This window comes from Zootoca vivipara, chromosome 4 (genome assembly GCF_963506605.1).
Source record: "Zootoca vivipara chromosome 4, rZooViv1.1, whole genome shotgun sequence".
In the NCBI taxonomy this organism is placed as follows: domain Eukaryota; kingdom Metazoa; phylum Chordata; class Lepidosauria; order Squamata; family Lacertidae; genus Zootoca; species Zootoca vivipara.
The window spans coordinates 100367495-100388137 of record NC_083279.1 but is presented as its reverse complement, the minus strand read 5'-3'; the positions used below and the strand labels follow the sequence as shown (position 1 = coordinate 100388137).

General features: G+C 42.8%; 2 protein-coding genes and 1 pseudogene across 3 annotated transcripts in view; 1 reads left to right on the top strand and 2 right to left on the bottom strand.

Moving 5' to 3' along the window:
- Nucleotides 1-14163, top strand: part of LOC132592065 (zinc finger protein 558-like) — a 41770-nt gene extending 27607 nt beyond the window's left edge. The window contains exons 1-6 of one of the 2 annotated variants that reach the window (XM_060274148.1): nucleotides 3620-3694; nucleotides 9534-10026; nucleotides 10356-10437; nucleotides 10706-10788; nucleotides 10906-11032; nucleotides 12391-14163. In XM_060274148.1, the coding sequence (XP_060130131.1) occupies nucleotides 9625-10026; nucleotides 10356-10437; nucleotides 10706-10788; nucleotides 10906-11032; nucleotides 12391-13304 (1608 nt within the window). In that variant the 5' untranslated portion in view covers nucleotides 3620-3694; nucleotides 9534-9624 and the 3' untranslated portion in view covers nucleotides 13305-14163. Of the gene's footprint in view, nucleotides 1-3619; nucleotides 3695-9533; nucleotides 10027-10355; nucleotides 10438-10705; nucleotides 10789-10905; nucleotides 11033-12390 lie in introns of those variants that run through there. The other variant, XM_060274149.1, reaches the window with a different exon arrangement.
- Nucleotides 1-18763, bottom strand: part of LOC132592083 (zinc finger protein 850-like) — a 236806-nt pseudogene extending 218043 nt beyond the window's left edge.
- Nucleotides 18730-19695, bottom strand: LOC118085588 (olfactory receptor 52N1-like). Its single transcript, XM_035116418.2, has one exon. It carries the CDS (start codon nucleotides 19693-19695, stop codon nucleotides 18730-18732), a length of 966 nt encoding a protein of 321 aa, XP_034972309.1.
- Nucleotides 19696-20643: the final 948 nt, after the last annotated feature.

The following is a 20643-nucleotide window of genomic DNA, read 5'->3' as shown; positions in this document are numbered from 1 at the left end:
GTGGATGTGAGGGACAGGGGATATCGCGAAGTCCCTCCCCTCCTGAGTTCAAGCCCGTCCCCGAGCAAAGGGGAAAGCAGGGAGAGTTCCGATTCCAGTGGGGAAGCAGGAAGTCGTGTCCGAGGCTCAGGCAAGGTAGAGGAGCCAGGGTCCCAGGTGGGACAGGAAGGGGCAAGCAAGGGGGGAAGACCCATCCCTCCAACTCCAGAATTACGCAGGAAGAGGAGGGGCAAGAGGATGGGTCTGCCAAAGCTTTTGTGTTGGAGAAAGACGCGCCAAAAGCCATTAGGAGGTTCTGAAACCGACTGACAACATCGCTCCGTGTAAATAGCAATGACTTGAGCACTGTAAATACGCAGCACCAATAAAAGAATAAAATGCAGAGCTGCGTAGCGTCGTTACTCTGAAGCAGTCCACTCCGGCCACTGTGACACACAGTAATCCAAACATCCTGTCTCCGTCACTTCCCACACTGTGGAATGAAAACATACACCGTCATGTGATTAAAAAAACCCAATCCCATGACTGCAAGCACCTCTGCGCAAAGAGAAGGACATGGGGACAGGTGAGTCCGTCCCTGAGCACCTGGCAAGGCTATTCCAAGAGTTTTCTCCTGGATTCCAAGTCCTACTACAGGGGAGGGACAGCCCAGGCCTTGGGGGCTAATCCAGGCCTCCTTCAACCAGAATGTGGCTCCCCAGGCTAATGATTATTAAAGCTCCCGTAAACAAAATAACAAAAACCATTCACACACATCGACAAGACGGGCCACGTCCCAAAAGATTGGGGGATGGCCATAATAATCCCCATCTACAAAAAAGGGAGCAAGTTAGACCCAGGCAATTATAGACCCATTAGCCTACTTAACATCGTGAGCAAATTGTATGCCCTGCACCTCAAAGATAAACTGCTAGATTGGCTTGAGATGGAATCCTTAATAGCAGATGAACAGGCAGGCTTCCGAAAAGGGCAAGCCACTGTTGACCATTGTTTGATCCTCCAACATCTTGTAGGAAAGTATACAGCCAATAAATCTTCTGCAATATATGCAGCTTTCATCGACTTAAAGATGGCTTTCGACTCTATTTCAAGAACCAAACTCTGGGAGAAGCTAAAATCTTCTTCAATAGATCAACGCCTTTTTCATCTGATAAGACTATTATACATGAACACCTATCTTCGGAGCCGCTGTTCCCCCCCAGGGCCAACTAACACAAAGGATACCAACTCAGCGAGGTGTCAAACAGGGTTGTGTGCTAGCTCCGCTTCTGTTCAACTACTATATAAATGACATTGTAGCAAAAGTAAAAGGGCCACAGTTCCACTCTCCTAAATTGGCAGATAGGCATATATCTATTCTTCTATATGCGGATGACGCTCTGGTCTTATCGAGGACCCCAATTGGGCTACGGAGGGCACTACGATCATTAGCGGAATACTGTACAGAAGCCCATCTCACTATCAATTATCAAAAGACAAAAATAATGTCTTTCGCCAAACGCCCTAAGAACCATACATGGAGCATAAGCGGCCAGAAAATCGAATAGGTCCACTGCCTAAAATATCTAGGCGTCTTCTTTCACGATAAAGGGCTAAAGAAAGCCCACTTAATACAGTCAGTAACAGCAGCCCACAAATCCTCTACAGCTATTCTAAGCTTTCTTAGAACAAAAGAGGGGGGGGGCAGTACTGTATATTCCTGCGTATAAGACTACTTTTTAACCCAGGAAAATCTTCTCAAAAGTTGGGGGTCGTCTTATACGCCGGGTCGTATTTCTTATACGGCGAGTATATCCCAAACTCTATATTTTAACTGGAAAAGTTGGGGGTCGTCTTATACACCCAGTCGTCTTATATGCCGGAATATACGGTATATTCCTGCGGCTTTAAAACTGTATGAAGCTAAGGTGATGGCTCAGCTGCTTTTTGGAGCCAACCTTAACATCCCGCCACCTAATCTGACGACAGCCGAAAGAGTACAGTCCAAATTCCTTAGAGCGGATTTACAAATGCCCCCGTGTGTGTCAAACGCGGCCATACGATTAGAAACAGGCCTGACCTGCGTGGAGGCCAGAGTGTGGATGCAGGCTTGTAATCTATGGCTGAAACTTAACATGAACCCTCAGGGCCTACTTCTGTTGCTAGTGAAAGATAACTATCAATCCCTCTGGAGCAAGACCATAGTGAATAAGATGCTGAGTATAGGCCTCAACCCATCCAGCCTTATGTCACGTGATCTTAATACAGCAAAGACCCTTATTAAACAGAGGATTATGGATATAGAAAGACAGAAGGATTTAAGTAAAGTACCTCACTTTCTAATTGAGGAGGAAAGGAGATACTTGGCCCGCCCAGCCAGGTATTTATTCCACCTGGAAATACCCTCTCATAGAAGAGCATTCACTTTGGCCCGTAACCACATAATGCCTTCAACAGTTCTCCACGGATCCCCTATGTGAGAGATGCTGCCTGTGCGGATCAGGAGAAGTGGAATCTATCGGCCATATACTTTTGCGATGCTGCTTCTACGAGGTGGTGCGAGGTGCGCTTATCCACACTATACTGGCAGAGCTACCTGGACGCTCGGATAATTTCTATATAGAGTGGCTTCTTTCTGATGCTAACCTTAATGTGTCAGCGAAGGTTGCCAAATTCTGTGCTAGAGCCATAAAAATTCGGTCCAATCTAAATAGCAGTGTCCAAATATCCTCAGAACATCTTCAGGACTAGCTAAAGAGGATCCAGTGATATTAACTGCTGTAGTCTACCTCCCTAAGTAGTAATACTCCTTTTAATTAGTTTTCTTTTAACCAATTGTTAAAACTTATACTTATTGTCTATTTTTAGATATTCTTGTCTTCTTTTATTGTTTTTATGTGTTGCATATTTATGTTTGCTGGTCAAGAACCGTAACAATAAATCAAATCAAATCAAATTCAGTCCATTGAATTAGCAATTAAGCATTTGTGGAAAGGGAAATTGCACCCTTTTGTATATTCGCATAAAATGCATGCATAGGAAAGTATCACTCATTTATGATGAGAATAGGATTTATTTCTTTTGAACTTTGCTTGCTTCCTCCTCGGCAGCCAGTGTGCTTGTTTCATCAGTGCTAGAACTCAGGACCCGCTGCCTTGAGGGGCATCTAAGAGCAGAATGGCAGGGGAAAGGTCTCCCTTGGGAGGTGGGGGACTCTCCTTCCTTGGAGGTTTCTAAGTAGAGATCGGACGGCCATCTGCCATGGATGCTTTAGCTGAGATCCCTGCATTGCAGGGGGGTTGGACTAGATGACCCTGGGATCCCCTCCTATCCCTCCCACTCCTGAATTCAAGGAGGAGGTTCCTTGCCTCCTGCAAAGCTCTTTTCCCTGCAAGCTGTTTCTCTGGTTTCTGCCCAAGGAAGGGAGATGCTCAGAGTCCAACCAAGAGCCTCACCCCCAAAAGGATTTCTGGGCATAAAATCCATAAAAAGCAATAAAAATCTGAGCTTCAGCCAAGCGAGAGAGGGCTGAGCTAGGTGGACTCAGTTTGCAAGGGTTAAAGAGAACTGAGCTGCCTTCCTAGAGAGGACAGGAAGCAAGGGGGCAGGTCCTCCGGAGCCAAGGCCCCTCCCTCCCTCCCCAGTCCTCCTTTCCTGCTTTGATGTCTCTCCTGCAAGGGCTGCATCGCTGTCCCTTCAATCCTGGGATGATCGGGTGAGTCTCTCTCTCTCTCTCTCTCTCTCTCTCTCTCTCTCTCTCTCTCTCTCTCTCTCTCTCTCTCTCTCTCTCTCTCTCTCTCTCTCTCTCTCTCTCTCTCTCTCTCTCTCTCTCTCTCTCTCTCTCTCTGTGTGTGTGTGTGTGACGTCTCTCAGCGTCATTGCACAACAGTGGGAACATGTGCAAATGGTTTTCCAAAGCTGGACGAGGAGGAGGACTAGCCCCCGCCCCCCCCATTAAAATACCCACTAGGAGGAGGGAGGGAGGAAAGGTGGGAGAGAAAGGCCAGGAATAAGGAGAGGGATCCCAGCCCATAGTCTGGCTGCTGCATTGCAAACCACTTTCCCAGTCGTCTCCAAGGGCAGCTCCACACGGAGGCCACTGCAGCAATCCCCTCGCACCCAGAGCATGGCATCCCAGGACCACATCCTCTCTGTCCCAAAGGGATTGTTGCTGGGAAACCAGCCGAGCCAGAAATGGGCGCTGCTACTCACTGAGCCTCCAGGGACCTTGGCATCCATGGCTGTGTGTATCTTAAGCTGTTGTTGTTGTTTAGTCGTTTAGTCGTGTCCGACTCTTCGTGACCCCATGGACCATAGCACGCCAGGCACTCCTGCCTTCCACTGCCTCCCGCAGTTTGGTCAAACTCATATTGGTAGCTTCGAGAACACTGTCCAACCATCTCGTCCTCTGTCGTCCCTTTCTCCTTGTGCCCTCCATCTTTCCCAACATCAGGGTCTTTTCCAGGGAGTCTTCTCATGAGGTGGCCAAAGCTATCTAACAGAATAATAATAATAATAATAATAATAATAATAATAATAAATTGCCCGCCTAAATTTCAAGGGATATGTCTTGGCCCCCACCCACTTGGCCCTCAGGGAGTTGGCTAGATACATACCTGGCCCTCAGAGCAACGAAAAAGGGACCCCACCCCAGGAGTCTGTCTTGAGAGCGGCAGAGAGTCCAAGTGCAAGAAAAAGAGACAGAAGCAGGGGGGTGGGGTGGGGAGCAACTCCTGAGGACCCCCGGGTGACGGCCCCCACTAGAGCCAAGCATCCATTTTTCACAATATACCAATGACTCCCCTGTTAGTCAGTTCTTTTTTTTAGAGTTAAAGTGAACTTTATTGAATTTTACATTAAAAAATACACTCACAGTCACACCAAAGAAAAACACAAATATCCAAAACATAACTTAGAACAACAAAATTTCAAACAAAACAGAAAAAAAACCAAAAATTAGAAAAACAAACTTTTCATGAACATAATCATAATTGTAACCGTAAATCATAATCATAAATTAGTTCATAAATTATAATTATAAATTAAATCATAAAGAACATGAACATAATCATAAATTGAATCATAAAAAAATCTTCAACTAATTTCATTCTTTCATACCCGAACATCCTTTATCCCCCTACCCCCCTACTTCCAGCCATTCCTATATATTGAGTTGTTCTGTCCTTGATTGATGCATACTTATTTTCAATTTTTCTCTTTCTTTTCTTTCATTTCTTCACCCTTCATAAATCTGCAACAAGATTCGGTTTTTCTACCTTATTTTCCAAATATATTTCAAAGGGCTTCCAATCTTTCTCTACTTTCTCCTTCCCTATTCCTTTTGAAATCCCATATTTTATAGCCAAATTTTTATATCCCATTAATTTTATTTGCCAATCTTCTATCGTTGGAATCTTTTCGCTTTTCCAATTTTGCACAATTAGAATTCTGGCAGCTACTGTTGCGTACAATAACACACATCTATTTTTTCCCTTAATTTCTTCATTTACCATACTTAGGAGAAAAATTTCTGGTTCCTTCCTGAATGTTATTCTAAATATTTTCTTTAACTCTCTGTAGACTTCATCCCAAAATTTTCTTATTTTTTTACAACACCAGCAAATATGCATAAAATTTCCAATTTATTCATTACATCTCCAGCAAGTTTTGTTATTTCCCTTATACATCTTTGCCAATCGCACCGGGGTCAGATACCATCTAAATTGCATCTTATAAATGTTTTCCTTCAAATCATAACTTGATACAATTTGGATATCCCTTTTCCATAATTTTTCCCACCTCTCATACATTATCGTTTTATCCAAATCTTGCGCCCACTTAATCATCACATTTTTTGTTAATTCTTCTTTAGTCTCCCATTCCAATATCAAATCGTAAATATTTTTTATAAATTTGTTTTTCCCCTCCAATATTATTTCCCCAAATTTAGACATCACTTTTTCAAATCCAATTATACTATCTTTTTTAAATCTTTCATTAATTTGGAAATACTGCAACCATACGTTACAGTAATTCCGAATTTCATTGTATTCTTTTAATTTCAAAGTCCCATTTACATCTTCTAACAAATTTTTATAACTTGGCCAATTATTTTCCATATTCCTCTTTTTGACTGATATAATCTCTTTAGGTGATATCCACCAAGGTGTTTTTGGCTCCAATATAGCTTTATATTTTTTTCACACTTTATATATTGATTTCCTTATGATATTATTCCAGAAAATGTTATATATTTCCATCTTGTCTCTCAATATATACCAATGCCATCCAGACCCCAACCCGGAACTTTCCAAATCCAACACTTCATTATTTTTTAATTTAATCCAATCCTTTAACCAATATAGTGCAGCCGCGTCATGGTATAATTTTAAATCCGGTAAACTTAGCCCTCCTCTCTCTCTTTTATCTATTAATACTTTATATTTGATCCTTGATTTTTTTCCTTCCCATATAAATTTGCTAATGTCCTTTTTTCAATTATCGAAACACTTTGAGCCCCCCAAAATTGGTAGGTTCTGAAATAAAAACATCATCTTAGGCAGGACACTCATCTTGATTGTTGAAATTCTGCCTAATAGTGAAATCTTCAATTTGGACCACATTTCCAATTTCTGCTTTATTTCTCTCCAAGTTTTTCCATAATTCTCTTGAAATAAATTTATATTGTTAGCCGTCACATAGATCCCTAAATATTTTATTTTTTTCCTAATTTCAATGCCGGTTGATTCTTGTAATTTTTTTTTATCCAATTCTTCTAAATTTTTTGTTAAAATGCCACTTTTTTTACAATTTATTTTAAATCCCGCCAATTCTCCAAATTCATTTAACTTTTCCAATGCCTTGGGGATGCTTTCCAATGGGTTTTCCGTGGTGATGATAATATCGTCCGCAAACGCTTTTACTTTATATTTTCTATGTCCTATTTCTATCCCTTCTATTCCATTCTCCTCCCTTATCTTCTTTAATGCAATTTCTAATACTATAATAAACAGCAAAGGGGATAGCGGGCAGCCTTGCCTTGTACCTTTATTAATTCGGATTTCTTCAGATAACACTCCATTTACTACAATTCTTGCTTTCTGCTCTCTATATATTGCTTCAATTCCCTTCCTCATTTTCTCCCCAAATTCTAATTCCTCTAAATTTTTTCTTAAAAAGGCCCACGACACCTTGTCGAAGGCCTTTTCCACATCTATTGATAATATTGCTGCTTCTTTCCCCTATCATTTTCTAAATGTTCAATTATATTAACTATATTTCTAATATTATCTTTAATTTGCCGTCCTTTGATAAATCCCGCCTGATTTTCATGTATAATTTCATTTTATACTAAATTTATCCTACTAGCCAATACTCCTGAATATATTTTATAATCACTATTTAACAAAGATATTGGTCTATAATTCATTGGGGATTCCATATAACTCTCTTGTTTTGGTAACAAGGTTATAGTCGCTTCTTTCCAAGAATCTGGTGTTATACCTTTGCTCAAAATTTCATTCATAACTTTCCTCAAATGCACTATTAATATATCATCCAATTTTTTATAATATTCTATTGGGATTCCGTCAGGCCCCGGGGATTTTCCAATTTTCATCTTTTGTATTACCTTCCTATTTTCTATTTCTGTTATGTCCTCATTCATTCTATCCATCTTTTCTTTTGATATTTTAGTTAATTTAGCTTTACTTATATATTCTCCCATTTCTTTTTCTTTTTCTTCTTCTTTTCAATAGAGATTGGCATAGAATTTCTCAAATATTTCTCTAATTTCTTTGGGTTTTTCAATCACTGTCCCCTCCACTTTTAATCTGTTGATTTGCCTTTCCGTTCTCCTTTTCTTTAATTGCCAAGCGAGTAACCTTCCTGGTTTGTTGGCCCATTCAAAATGTTTGTATTTCCAAAATTGTATTTGTCTCTCCATTTCATATTCTATCAAATTTTCATATTCTGTTCTTAAAATCCTTAATTCTTGATCTATTTCCTTTTTCCTAGTTTTATATAATACTTTCTCCTTCTTTTTTATTTCCTCCATTAACTTCCTTTTCTTTTCTTCCCTCAAGTTTTTATCAATTTTATTTTGTTGGACGAAATAACCCCTCACCACTGCTTTCCCCGCATCCCAAACTGTTTTTAAATTAACTTCCCCATTACAATTTAACTCAAAATACTCTTTCATCAACTCATGTGCTCCCTGCACAATTTTTTCATTATTCAAAAGAAAAACATTCATCCTCCATCTTTTATTCTTTTCCCATTCTTTTTCCTTCAAACATAATGTTACCGGGTTGTGGTCTGTTAGCGTCCTTGGGAGTATTTCTACTTTCCCAATTTTCCCTATCACATCCTTGGAGACCCATATTCCGTCAGTCCTACTCGCTACTTGATGCAACAAAGAATAATATGTAAATTCTTTTTGAATTGGGTATTTGTACCTCCATGCGCCTACTAGGTCTAGATCTTCTACCATTCTGCGAAAAAAATTTGGAAGGTTTGTTTCTTTCTTTTCCCCTTTATTTACCGATTTATCCAGTTCAGGATTCATAACTCCATTTAAATTTCTGACTTCATGCATAGACTGGAAGGCACAAGAAACAAGGGTGATTCATCTCCCAGAAATTCCTTCAGCTACCTCTACATTTTTCATTGCTATCTTATAAGAGGGCTAGAGCAGGGGTTGGCAAGGTTTTCCAGCCGTGGGCCGTATCACTGCCACGGACAATTGTCCTTGGGCCAAACATTGGTGTACATGCACAGCACAATGTCGGAAATCGCGTCTGGGCATGCCCAGACGCGGTTTCTTGTATCTGCGCGTGTGCAGATGCCATTTCTGGCACCACTCGGCGATTCCCTCCACTGCACTGTACCCATTTAGCGCAGTGCACAGGGCACTTGCTGAGCGGGCGTCTCGTGGGCCAGTTACATGGCCTCTGTGCGCCGGATCCAGCCCATGGGCCAGTGGTTGCCAACCTCTGGGCTAGAGGCTTCCTCCTCCTCCTCCTCCTCCTCCTCCTCCTCCTCCTCCTCCTCCTCTTTCTTCTCCTTTTTAAAAAGGCCCTTTCCACCTGTCCTAGGGGGTGAAGCCCAGATTCACCCAGCCCTAGTATGTTAAATATGTATTCTGTAGTTGATCTCCTTTGTAATGTTTTAAAATATAAAATGTTCCTTTAAAATATAAAGCGTTACAGAAATTAAAATATACATATAAATCAATCAATAAAAAATACAGTGGTACCTCTACTTACAAATAACTCTACTGACGAAAGTTTCCACTTACGAATGGAGCTCCGTCCGCCATCTTGGATGCGGTTTAGATAGGATTTTTTTCTACTTACGAATTTTTAGATAGAGTTGCTTCGACTTACGAATGTGCGTTTGGAACGCATGAAATTCGTAAGTAGAGGTACCACTGTATAGCTCATTGTTTGGGTTGTGGTGCAGTCCAGACCTGGTTCCTTCCAAGACTCATCCATGCTTTTTCTTCTCCTGATATTAGACAACTTTTGTAATGGAGCAATGTATTTGCTTTGTAGGATTTGCTAGAGCTTCTCATTAAGACGGACAGAACTTGGCAGAAGACCAAAGGGTTCCTTCTGATCTCTCAGAGGCTTCCTGAGAGCACAGATGGATGAGCAAGAGTCAGCTGGCCCTGGAGCAGGAAGAGGCCATGCCATCCAAAGTGGGAGCAGTGGGGGATTCTGGGAGAACCCAGTGCAGAAGATCCTGGGTGAGGAGGACACCCTCTGCTCAGAGGTGCAGAGCCAGAAGTTGAGGCAGTTCTGCTGCCAGGAGGCCAAAGGACCCCGAGAGGTTTGCAGCCGACTCTACCACTTTTGCCACCAGTGGCTGAAGCCAGAAAGGCACACGAAAGCTGAGATGCTGGACCTGGTGATCTTGGAGCAGTTCCTGGCTGTCCTTCCCCCGGAGATGGAGAGCTGGGTGAGGGAATGTGGAGCGGAGACCAGTTCCCAGGCGGTGGCCCTGGCCGAAGGTTTCCTCCTGAGTCAGGCAGAGGAGAGAAAGCAGGTGAGAGAGACTTTGCTCTGGATACTCCCAAGGGTTTCCCAAAAGGATGGAGAATATCCTATAATGTTCTACTGATAACTCATCCATTTTCTGGGAAGGCATCCATAATAATAATAATAATAATAATAATAATAATAATTTATTATTTATACACCCCCCATCTGGCTGGGTTCCCCCAGCCACTCTGGGCGGCTTCCAACAAAATATTAAAATACAGAAATCCATCATCCTTGGAATGAGATCTAATACGCTTAAAGCTGTTGGACCTGACATTCATTTTTTAATCCTTCTCCCGATTCTCTCTTTTGAATCCTTGTTTCTTTTTTCAGGGAAAGGATCTCTTTGCAGAAATGGGCCAGATTTCTTCTGAGGCAGAGAGACCTCCGTTGAACACCAGACAGAGGCAGCTGGGTAAGGAGGGAGGAGTTTTTTATGTTTAGTCTCATTCTGTTGGTTTTCCAACTCATAGGTGGGTTCTTTTCATATTTTGTTGGGGGAGATAGTTGGGGCCAAGAGCCCAGAGGAGGGGAGATACATTTTTTCACAACTAACATCTGAAATGCGCCCCAACATCCAGGAGAGACTTTCTCAAAGGCCCCTCTGCAGTTTGAGATGCATTGATTTACCTGTGAGAGAAGCAGTCACTCTGGGCCTCCCCCTTACCTTTTTCCTCTTGCAGGTGACACAGTGATACTGGCTAGACCTCTTCATCCATCTTTGAATGGGGACAGAGGAGAAGCAGCGGCTGTGGAACCAGATCAGGTCAGGGAAACTGCCTTGTGGGAACAGAGGCCAAGGGCTGGAAATATGTCTTAGGTCAAGGAGTGGTGGTGAACAACAGTGTTGTCTCAGAGGAGGACATTTCCCTTTTTCTTTTAGGGTCCAGTGTGCTTTGAAGACATCGCTGTTCATTTCACAGACGAGGAGTGGGTATTGCTGGATCCTGACCAGAGAGCTCTGCATAAGGATATCATGGAGGAGAATCGTGGGGTCGTGGCCTCTCTTGGTAAGGCTCCCTGTGGGATCATCATATCTGCATGGAAATTTAAAAATACCTCTGATGAAGCTCATATATTTTCACAGAGATCAACAACGCCCCCTTAAAACACCTGGGATTTCAAATCAAATCAAATCAAAATTTATTAAACGGTCACAGACCAAATCAACTCATACAGCTATTCAACAAAGGATAACACAGAAATAAACAGAGGACAATTTCAATACAAATTAGGCCATAACAACACTTTAAAATTAAAGGACATAGATAAAATTAGGTATTCGCATTCGCCTGCGTATTGACATTGGAAAGCTCTTGTTTCCTGCTTCTGATTGGCAACATTGATCGTAATTTCAGGGACCTTGTCTTCTACCAAGGCTCTCAGACGTTGGGATTCTGGTTCATTTTTAAGCTTTTGTAAGGCTGGGGTGATAAAGGTCTGGCGTAGATCCTCGTGGAAACTGCAGTGCAGCAATACATGCAAATTTGTTTCCACTTCCGATGAGCCATATGGGCAAACACGTGACTCAGCAACAGTGCAGAGGGCAACACATTAAATCTGGCCAAAGTAAAGGAATGTCTATACTTGGGTATTTGCAGTTTTGCCAGGTAATTTGTGGGTGAGAACCCTCTCCCAAGATCTCTTATTGTGACATGTTTGTCCATTTTGCCCATATGACACTGCAGCTCCACGTCCCTAATACATTGGAGCACTTGACTTCTGGCTCTCTCGTATCCTGCCGCAATCAAGATCTGCGGAGAAAATCCCAACCTGGGATTTCAATAATAATGATAATATATTATTTATACCCCGCCCATCTGTCTGGGCTTCCCCAGCCACTCTGGGCAGCTTCCAACAACCATTAAAATACAATAATCTATTAAACATTAAAAGGTTCCCTAAACAATATTCCCACAATAAACCTTGAACAGTAAATTACTGTGTTTTTTTTCTGCGAATGTTCTTCCTTGAGTTGCAACTTATTAAGCAAGGATCAGGCTGGTCTGAACAGCCCAGACCATTTTAACTGTAAACTTCAGAGTTCTTAGGGAAGTTGAAGTAGCTTCTGTCAGGTTTTCAGTTTTTGTTTTTCCTCCCGTCAGTCTTTGGCTGTCCAAAGAGAAACTGTCATTGGAAATGGAGGGGAAGCCATGATGGAGCCAAACAATCCATTCAAGAGAAGAGCCAGCCTTATCGAATCGCAGGTTCCCCTATGGATGTCAGTTGATCCGGGTTAATAAATGTACCCAACCCTTCAGTAAAACCTTCCATCTAAGCCACTTGTGTTATTCCTCTATTATCAGTGTTAACAAGTATTCTTCATTAATTTCTGCCTGACATTCTAATCCATTTCTCTTCATTGTAGATAATGATGGACTGGAAATTAAGAACAAAGGTGACCATGACAAAATCCCCATAAGGGAGAAGCCGTATAAATATCTTGAAAGTGGGAAAAGATCCCATTTCACTTACCAACAAAGAAATCCCACTGGGAAGAAAGCATATCAGTGTGTGGAATGTGGAAAGAGCTTCAGTCACAACTCCTCTCTCACTTTCCATCAAAGAATTCATACAGGGGAGAAACCATATCAGTGTGTGGAATGTGGAAAGCGCTTCAGTCAGAGCTCCAAACTCATTTCCCATCAAATAATTCATACAGGGGAGAAACCCTATCAGTGCAGAGAATGTGGGAAGAGCTTCAGTCAAAGCGCCAATCTCACTTCCCATCAAATGATTCATACAGGGGAGAAACCCTATGAGTGTGTGGAATGTGGAAAGAGCTTCAGTAGGAGCTCCCATCTCACTTCACATCAAAGAGTTCATTCAGGGGAGAAACCCTATCAGTGCATGGAATGTGGAAAGAGCTTCAACCAGAGCTCCTCTCTCACTTCCCATCAAAGAATTCATACAGGGGAGAAACCCTATCAGTGTGTGGAATGTGGAAAGAGCTTCAGGAAGAGCTCCGCTCTCACTTCCCATCACAGAATTCATACAGGGGAGAAACCATATCAGTGTGTGGAATGTGGAAAGAGCTTCAGTAAGAGCTTCTCTCTCACTTCCCATCACAGAATTCATACAGGGGAGAAACCATATCAGTGTATGGAATGTGGAAAGAGCTTCAGTGACAGCCGAAATCTCACTTCCCATCAAATGATTCATACAGGGGAGAAACCCTATCAGTGCGTGGAATGTGGAAAGAGCTTCAGTAGGAGCTCCTCTCTCAGTTCCCATCAAAGAATTCATATGAAGGGTGGAAATAATTTCAGTATACAGCTTTAAGTGTCAGGGGGAAATGCACCACTTTAACAAGGACTTGGTCTGACTGGCATCTAATCCTCTTTTGAAATGTGTTGGTGAGATCAGAGCCCATCAGAGCCCAGTATGGGTCACATGATCTCCTGCAATGATTTTGCAAAGTTTTTTTTACAGGTTTGGGGCTGTTTGTTTTGTGTTTTCATATTGTGATTTCATGTTTTAACCTTCCTGAGAACTGTGGGTGTAGGGAATCGGAGCCAACTCTTAGAGGGTGAGGGGTCTTTGCCCCCCAAAAATATTTGAGGGTGCCACCCCCCAGTTGATAGGCATTCCCATTAAAATGGCATGCATGCACCACACCATGTGATTGATTATGCGAGGAGGGGCTTACTAAACCCCTTCTATATTTTATTCAAGTTGGCATCCCTGCTTTAGGGTGGTAGAGAAATTAAATAAATGCTTATATAAAATAAAACTGTCTTGGTCGCCTTTATTAGCACATGTTCCAGCTTGTCCATATCCTTCTTATTATCATTTAAAAAATTTATGTGCCCTTTATCTGAAGATTTCACGGTGGTTCACAACATAAACAGACAGGTTGAAAGAATGTATTTCTCAAAAACAAGTCAAGGCAGAGAAATCTCTCCTTTTCTTTTTTCTTTTGGATGGAATTACAAACTTTGTTGATCAGGGAACTGCTGTGGAAATAGTGCGTCTTGATTTCAGTAAGACTTTTGACAAAGTCCCCTGCGACATTTATGTGAGGAAGCTGGTAAAATGAGGCTGAATGAGGTAAGTGTTAGGCGGATTTGACTGACCGAACCCAAAGAGAATTCCTTCATGGGTCTTCCTCATCCTGGGGGACAGGGACAAGAGGGGTGCTGCAGGGTTCTGTCCTGGGCCCTTTGTTGTCTTTATAAATGACTTGGATGAAGGAACTGAGGGGATGCTCATCACATTTGCAGACGACACCAAATGGGTCAAAGATCAAAGGCAGTAATGTTGTTGTTGAGTTGTTTAGTCGTGTCCGACTCTTCGTGACCCCATGGACCAGAGCACACCAGGCACCCCTGTCTTCCACTGCCTCCCGCAGTTTGGTCGAACTCATGTTCGTAGCTTCGAGAACACTGTCCAACCATCTTGTCCTCTGACATCCCCTTCTCCTAGTGCCCTCAATCTTACCCAACATCAGGGTCTTTTCCAAGGATTCTTCTCTTCTCATGAGGTGGCCAAAGTATTGGAGCCTCAGCTTCAGGATCTTTTCACTACTGGGAAAACCATAGCTTTAACTATACGGACCTTTGTCGGCAAGGTGATGTCTCTGCTTTTTAAGATGCTGTCTAGGTTTGTCATTGCTTTTCTCCCAAGAAGCAGGCGTCTTTTAATTTCGTGACTGCTGTCACCATCTGCAGTGATCAAGGAGCCCAAGAAAGTAAAATCTCTCACTGCCTCCATTTCTTCCCCTTCTATTTGCCAGGAGGTGATGGGACCAGTGGCCATGATCTTGGTTTTTTTGATGTTGAGCTTCAGACCATATTTTGCGCTCTCCTCTTTCACCCTCATTAAAAGGTTCTTTAATTCCTCCTCGCTTTCTGCCATCAAGGTTGTGTCATCTGCATATCTGAGGTTGTTGATATTTCTTCCGGCAATCTTAATTCCGGTTTGGGATTCATCTAGTCCAGCCTTTCGCATGATGAATTCTGCATATAAGTTAAATAAGCAGGGAGACAATATACAACCTTGTCGTACTCCTTTCCCAATTTTAAGAATACTATTAATAATACTATTTTTAATAATACTATAATTCCCAAAATTATAGTATTATTCAATTTCCCCCTCCATTTGTTCACTTCTAGCTCTTCTGCATTTTTCCAATTACAGTGGTACCTCGGTTTATTAACACAATTGGTTCCGGAATTCTGTTCATAAACTGATGCGAACTTTCCCATTGAAAGTAATGGAAAGTGAATTAATCCGTTCCAGATCGGTCCGCGGCGTTCGTAAACCGAAAATTCCTAAACCGAGGTGTTAATAAACCGAGGTCCCACTGTACTCCCTATAACCTGTCTATCTGCAATTACCATCAATTTTACTCATTTACATTCTCTTTTGTTTTTAACCCAGTGGTACCAAGGCTAACAAGAACCATAATTTAGATATATCCACCCTTCTACCCACAATTCTCGATATTTCTATACCAATTTGTTCCCAAAACTTATTAACTAACGGACAATCCCACCACATATCACTGTACGTTCCCATCCCTCCACATTTCCTCCAGCAATTCTTACTTCCGGATTTTGCAATGTGATACAACCTTACTGGTGTGTGATACCATTTTTGTACCAGCTTCAACCACTGTTCCTGGATTATCCTAGAGGTCACAACAAAGGGTGGTTGCTGAAAGATTATTTCCCACTCTTCATCCAAAATCTGTTCCTGTATATCCAGTATTCTTTCAAACTTTCTTTTGGTGATTTCCCCATATTTAGTAACACAGGGCAGGCGCCACCACCGAGAAGGCCCTCTGCCTAGTTCCCTGAAACTTGGCTTCTCGCAACGAGGGAACCGCCAGAAGGCCCTCGGTACTGGACCTCAGTGTCTGGGCAGAACGATAGGGGAGGAGGCGCTCCTTCAGGTATACTGGACCAAGGCCGTTTAGGGCTTTAAAGGTCAGCACCAACACTTGGAATTGTGCTCGGAAACATACTGGGAGCCAATGTATATCTTTCAAGATCGGTGTTATGTGGTTTTGGCGGCCGCTCCCAGTCACCAGTCTAGCTGCCGCATTCTGGGTTAGTTGCAGTTTCCGGGTCACCTTCAAAGGTAGCCCCATGTAGAGCGCATTACAGTAGTCCAAGCGGGAGATAACTAGAGCATGCACCACTCTGGCGAGACAGTCTGCAGGCAGGTAGGGTCTCAGCCTGCGTACCGGATGGAGCTGATAGACATCTGCCCTGGACACAGAATTGACCTGCGCCTCCATGGACAGCTGTGAGTCCAAAATGACTCCCAGGCTGCGCACCTGGTCCTTCAGGGGCACAGTTACCCCATTCAGGACCAGGGAGTCCTCCACACCTGCCCACCTCCTGTCCCCCACAAACAGTACTTCTGTCTTGTCAGGATTCAACCTCAATCTGTTAAAGTTTCATTTGATTAGTCTAAAAGATCACACCAGATTTTCCCATGAGTGCTGGGTGGATTCGGGCAACAGTCTTAACAATACAGTATAGGTATTCAATAAACATTTCCCTAGGCAAACAAAATTTAAGATACTTAAATTGTGGTGCCCAGAATTGAACACAGTATTCTAGGTGGGGTCTGACCAAAACCGAATAAAGTGGTACTATTACTGCCTTTGATCTTTGACCCGTTTGGTGTCGTCTGCAAATGGGATGAGCATCCCCTCAGTTCCTTCATCCAAGTCATTTATAAAGACGTTGAACAACAATGGGCCCAGGACAGAACCCTGCAGCACCCCTCTTGTCACTTTCCCCCAGGATGATGAGGAACCACGAAGGAGTCCTCTTTGGGTTCGGTCAGTCAAACCCACCTAACAGTTTCCTTGTCTACCATTCTTTTCTAAATAAACTTTAAATATCTTCCACTCCTTTCCCACCGATTCTTTCCCCTGGTCCCGGAGTCTCCCAGTCAGTTCGGACAGTTCCATGAATTCTATCAGCTTCATCTGCCAGTCCGTCCACCGTGGGTATATCTTCATTTTTCCAATTCCTTGCTAATACAATTCTAGCTGCTGTTGTGGCATACAGAAAAAAGGTAATATCTTTCTTGGGTAATTCCTCTCTAATTATCCCAAGCCTCCTTGTTAGCATGCGAGCTTTACGAGATGCGCGTGCTGCAAGTATACAATGCTAGTTTCTCGCATTGCCTCCACCATTCCTTTTTCGATCCTTTGGCAAGATTCTCGCCTGTTCAACTGGTTAGGTGGGCTTAGTTCACTCACAGTTCATTCCTCACGTTTCTAGGCTGGCATTGCATAACCTTTGCATGAACTTTTTACCTTAAAGGCTATACCAGCTTGGGGATCATTTGCACTCAGATTGGTGGTTCAAAATAAATTCTGATCAACACCTCCTACAAAATCAAGATGCACTATTTCCACAGCAGTCCCCTGATCAACAGTTTGTAACTCCATCCAAAAAAGAAAAGAATAAAAGGAGAGATTTCTCTGGCTTGACTTTCTTTTGAGAAAGCCATGCTTTCAACCTGTATGTTTATGTTGTGAACCACCGTGAAATCTTCAGATGAAGGTACATAATTTTAAAAAAAATAATAATAAGAAGGATATTAACAAGCTGGAACATGTGCAAATGAAGGCAATCCAGATAGTTTTATTTTATTTATGCATTTATTTGATTTCTACAGCACCCTATACCAGGGGTGCCAACTTGAATAAAATATAGAAGGGGTTTAGGAAGCCCTGCCTCAGTTAATCAGTCACATGATGTGGTGCATGCATGCCATTTGAATGCCAATTCCTAGGAATTGGGGGGGGTGCCCCCTCAAATATTTTATGGGGGGCGCAATGACCCCTCACCCTCTAAGAGTTGGCTACTATTCCCTACACCCACAGGTCTCAAGATGGTTACAACATAGAATCACAATATGAAAAGATAAAACACACAGCCCAAAACATGTAACCCCCACATCCCCACCACATTTTAAAAGAGCATTAGATGTCAATCAGTCAAAGGCCTGTTTAAAGTGGTGCCTTCTTCCCTAGCGCTGAAAGCTGTATAATGAAGGTTTTTCCACTCTTCGTATGAATTCTTTGATGGGAACGGATATTGGCCTTTTGACTGAAGCTCTTTCCACATTCCACGCACTGATAGGGTTTCTCCCCTGAATGAACTCTTTGATGTGAAGTGACATAGGAGCTCGTACTGAAGCTCTTTCCTACTTCCAAACAATTATATGGTTTCTCCCCAGTATGAATTCTTTGATGAGAAGTGAGATGGGCGCTTTGAATGAAGCTTTTTCCACATTCGAAGCACTGATAGGGTTTCTCCTCTGAATGAATTCTTTGATGAGAAGTGAGATGGGCGCTTTGAATGAAGCTTTTTCCACATTCGAAGCACTGATAGGGTTTCTCCTCTGAATGAATTCTTTGATGAGAAGTGAGATGGGCGCTTTGAATGAAGCTTTTTCCACATTCGAAGCACTGATAGGGTTTCTCCTCTGAATGAATTCTTTGATGAGAAGTGAGATGGGCGCTTTGAATGAAGCTTTTTCCACATTCGAAGCACTGATAGGGTTTCTCCTCTGAATGAATTCTTTGATGAGAAGTGAGATGGGAGCTGTGACTGAAGCTTTTTCCACATTGGCTGAAATTTGGGCCTCCTGCACCTGAGGAAGTGATATGCATCGGTGATGGGGATGCACATAGAACCTCTTTGTTGATGGCTTGACTTAGGTATCTTCTCCACCTTCAATGGCCATGAGGCCCCATGGTCTTTCCCTTCCTGAAGAGCCTTAGGACAGTTTCACGTATCTCTTTTGTCTTCACGCCATAAACAATGGGGTTCATCATGGGGGGCAGAAGAAGGTAAAGGTTGGCCATAATGATGTGAACGTGAGGAGCGATGCTGTGTCCCCCAAAGCGGTGTGCGAAGAAGGTGAAGAAGGCAGGAGTGTAAGATATCGTGATGGCGCAGATGTGTGCGCTGCAGGTGCCAAAGGCCTTGCTCCTCGCCTCCTTCGAGGAAAGCGCCACCACAGCCTTCAGGATCATGAAATAAGACACTGCGATGCAGAAGATGTCGAAGCCTCCTATCAGCAGGGCTACCGTCAGGCCATAGATGGCGTCCACGTGGATACTGCCGCAGGCCAGCTTCACCACCGCCATGTGGTCACAGTAAGTGTGAGCAATGACGTTGGTGTTGCAATATTGCATCTTCCTGACCAGGAAAGGGAAAGGGAGGATGAGAACGGCCCCCCTGATGAAGGTCACTAGCCCCACCTTCAGAATCAAGGAGTTGGTCAGAATGGTGGCGTACCTCAGTGGGTAGCAGATGGCCACGAATCTGTCGAGAGCCATAAGCATGAGGACGCCAGACTCCATCCCAGTGAAGGTGTGGACAACGTACATCTGGACCAGGCAGGAGTTGAAGTCAATCTCTTTGAGGTTGAGCCAGAAGATGCAGAATGCTTTGGGCATGGTAGATGTTCCCATGACGATGTCTGTGATGGAGAGCATGCAGAGGAACCAGTACATGGGTCTGTGAAGGGCCTCCTCGGTCCAGATGATGTACAGGAGCCCACAGTTCCCCACCATGCCAATGAGATACATGGAAAAAAATGGGAAGGAGATCCATAGGTGAGCATGTTCCAGGCCTGGGATCCCGTTCAGGATGAACTCCAAGAGAGGCTTACCTGTGCCATTGGGGGCTGCCATGTCGGAAAGGGGAAAATCATCTGGAGATCTAAGGATAATAAAACACAGGAAGAAATCCATTGAAATGTTTTCGGCCACGGACATTTCATAAAGTAGCTCTGGAGCTGAATAGTGTATGGGATTAAAAATAGGATTTTTCAATATAAAATAATAATAATAATAATAATTTTTATACCCCGCCCTTCCCAGTCAAGACCGGGCTCAGGGCGGCTAACAACAAAAATATCAACACAAGTATAAAAAGAAACAATTCAGTTAAAATACAGATTAATACAATGTTAAAATTCAACAAGTAAGATAAAACCATTATGAGATAAAACCTTAGGGGAGGGTAACCCCGGGGTCAGACTGCGTCAGTCCAAAGGCCAAACGGAACAGCTCTGTCTTGCAGGCCCTACGAAAAGATGACAAATCCCGCAGGGCCCTAGTCTCCTGAGACAGAGCGTTCCACCAGGTCGGGGCCAGTACTGAGAAGGCCCTGGTCCTGGTCGAGGCCAGCCTAACCACCTTGTGACTCAGGATCTCCAGTATGTTATTATTTGTGGACCTTAATGTCCTCTGCGGGTCATACCGGGAGAGGCAGTCCCGTAGGTACGAGGGTCCTAAGCTGCATATTTAAAACAAATATTTAAAACAAATTCAGTTAACTACCAATTTACTGTTTTCAATACTCTTCTTTTATCGTTTGGAATCCATGAATGAAAGCTTTGTACAGTGGTACCTTGGTTCTCAAACTTAATCCGTTCTGAAAGCCTGTTCCAAAACCAAAGCGTTCCAAAACCAAGGCGCCATTTCCCATAGAAAGTAGTGCAAAATGAATTAATTCATTCCAGACTTTTAAAAACAATCCCTAAAACAACAATTTAACATTAATTTTACTATCTAACGAGACCATTGATCCATAAAATGAAAGCAATAATCAATGTACTGTACTATAAAATAAATAAG

Coding starts and splice junctions, on each gene's coding strand:
- LOC118085588 (XM_035116418.2), bottom strand. CDS start 19,695: ATGGCAGCCCCCAATGGCACAGGTAAGCCTCTCTTGGAGTTCATCCTG.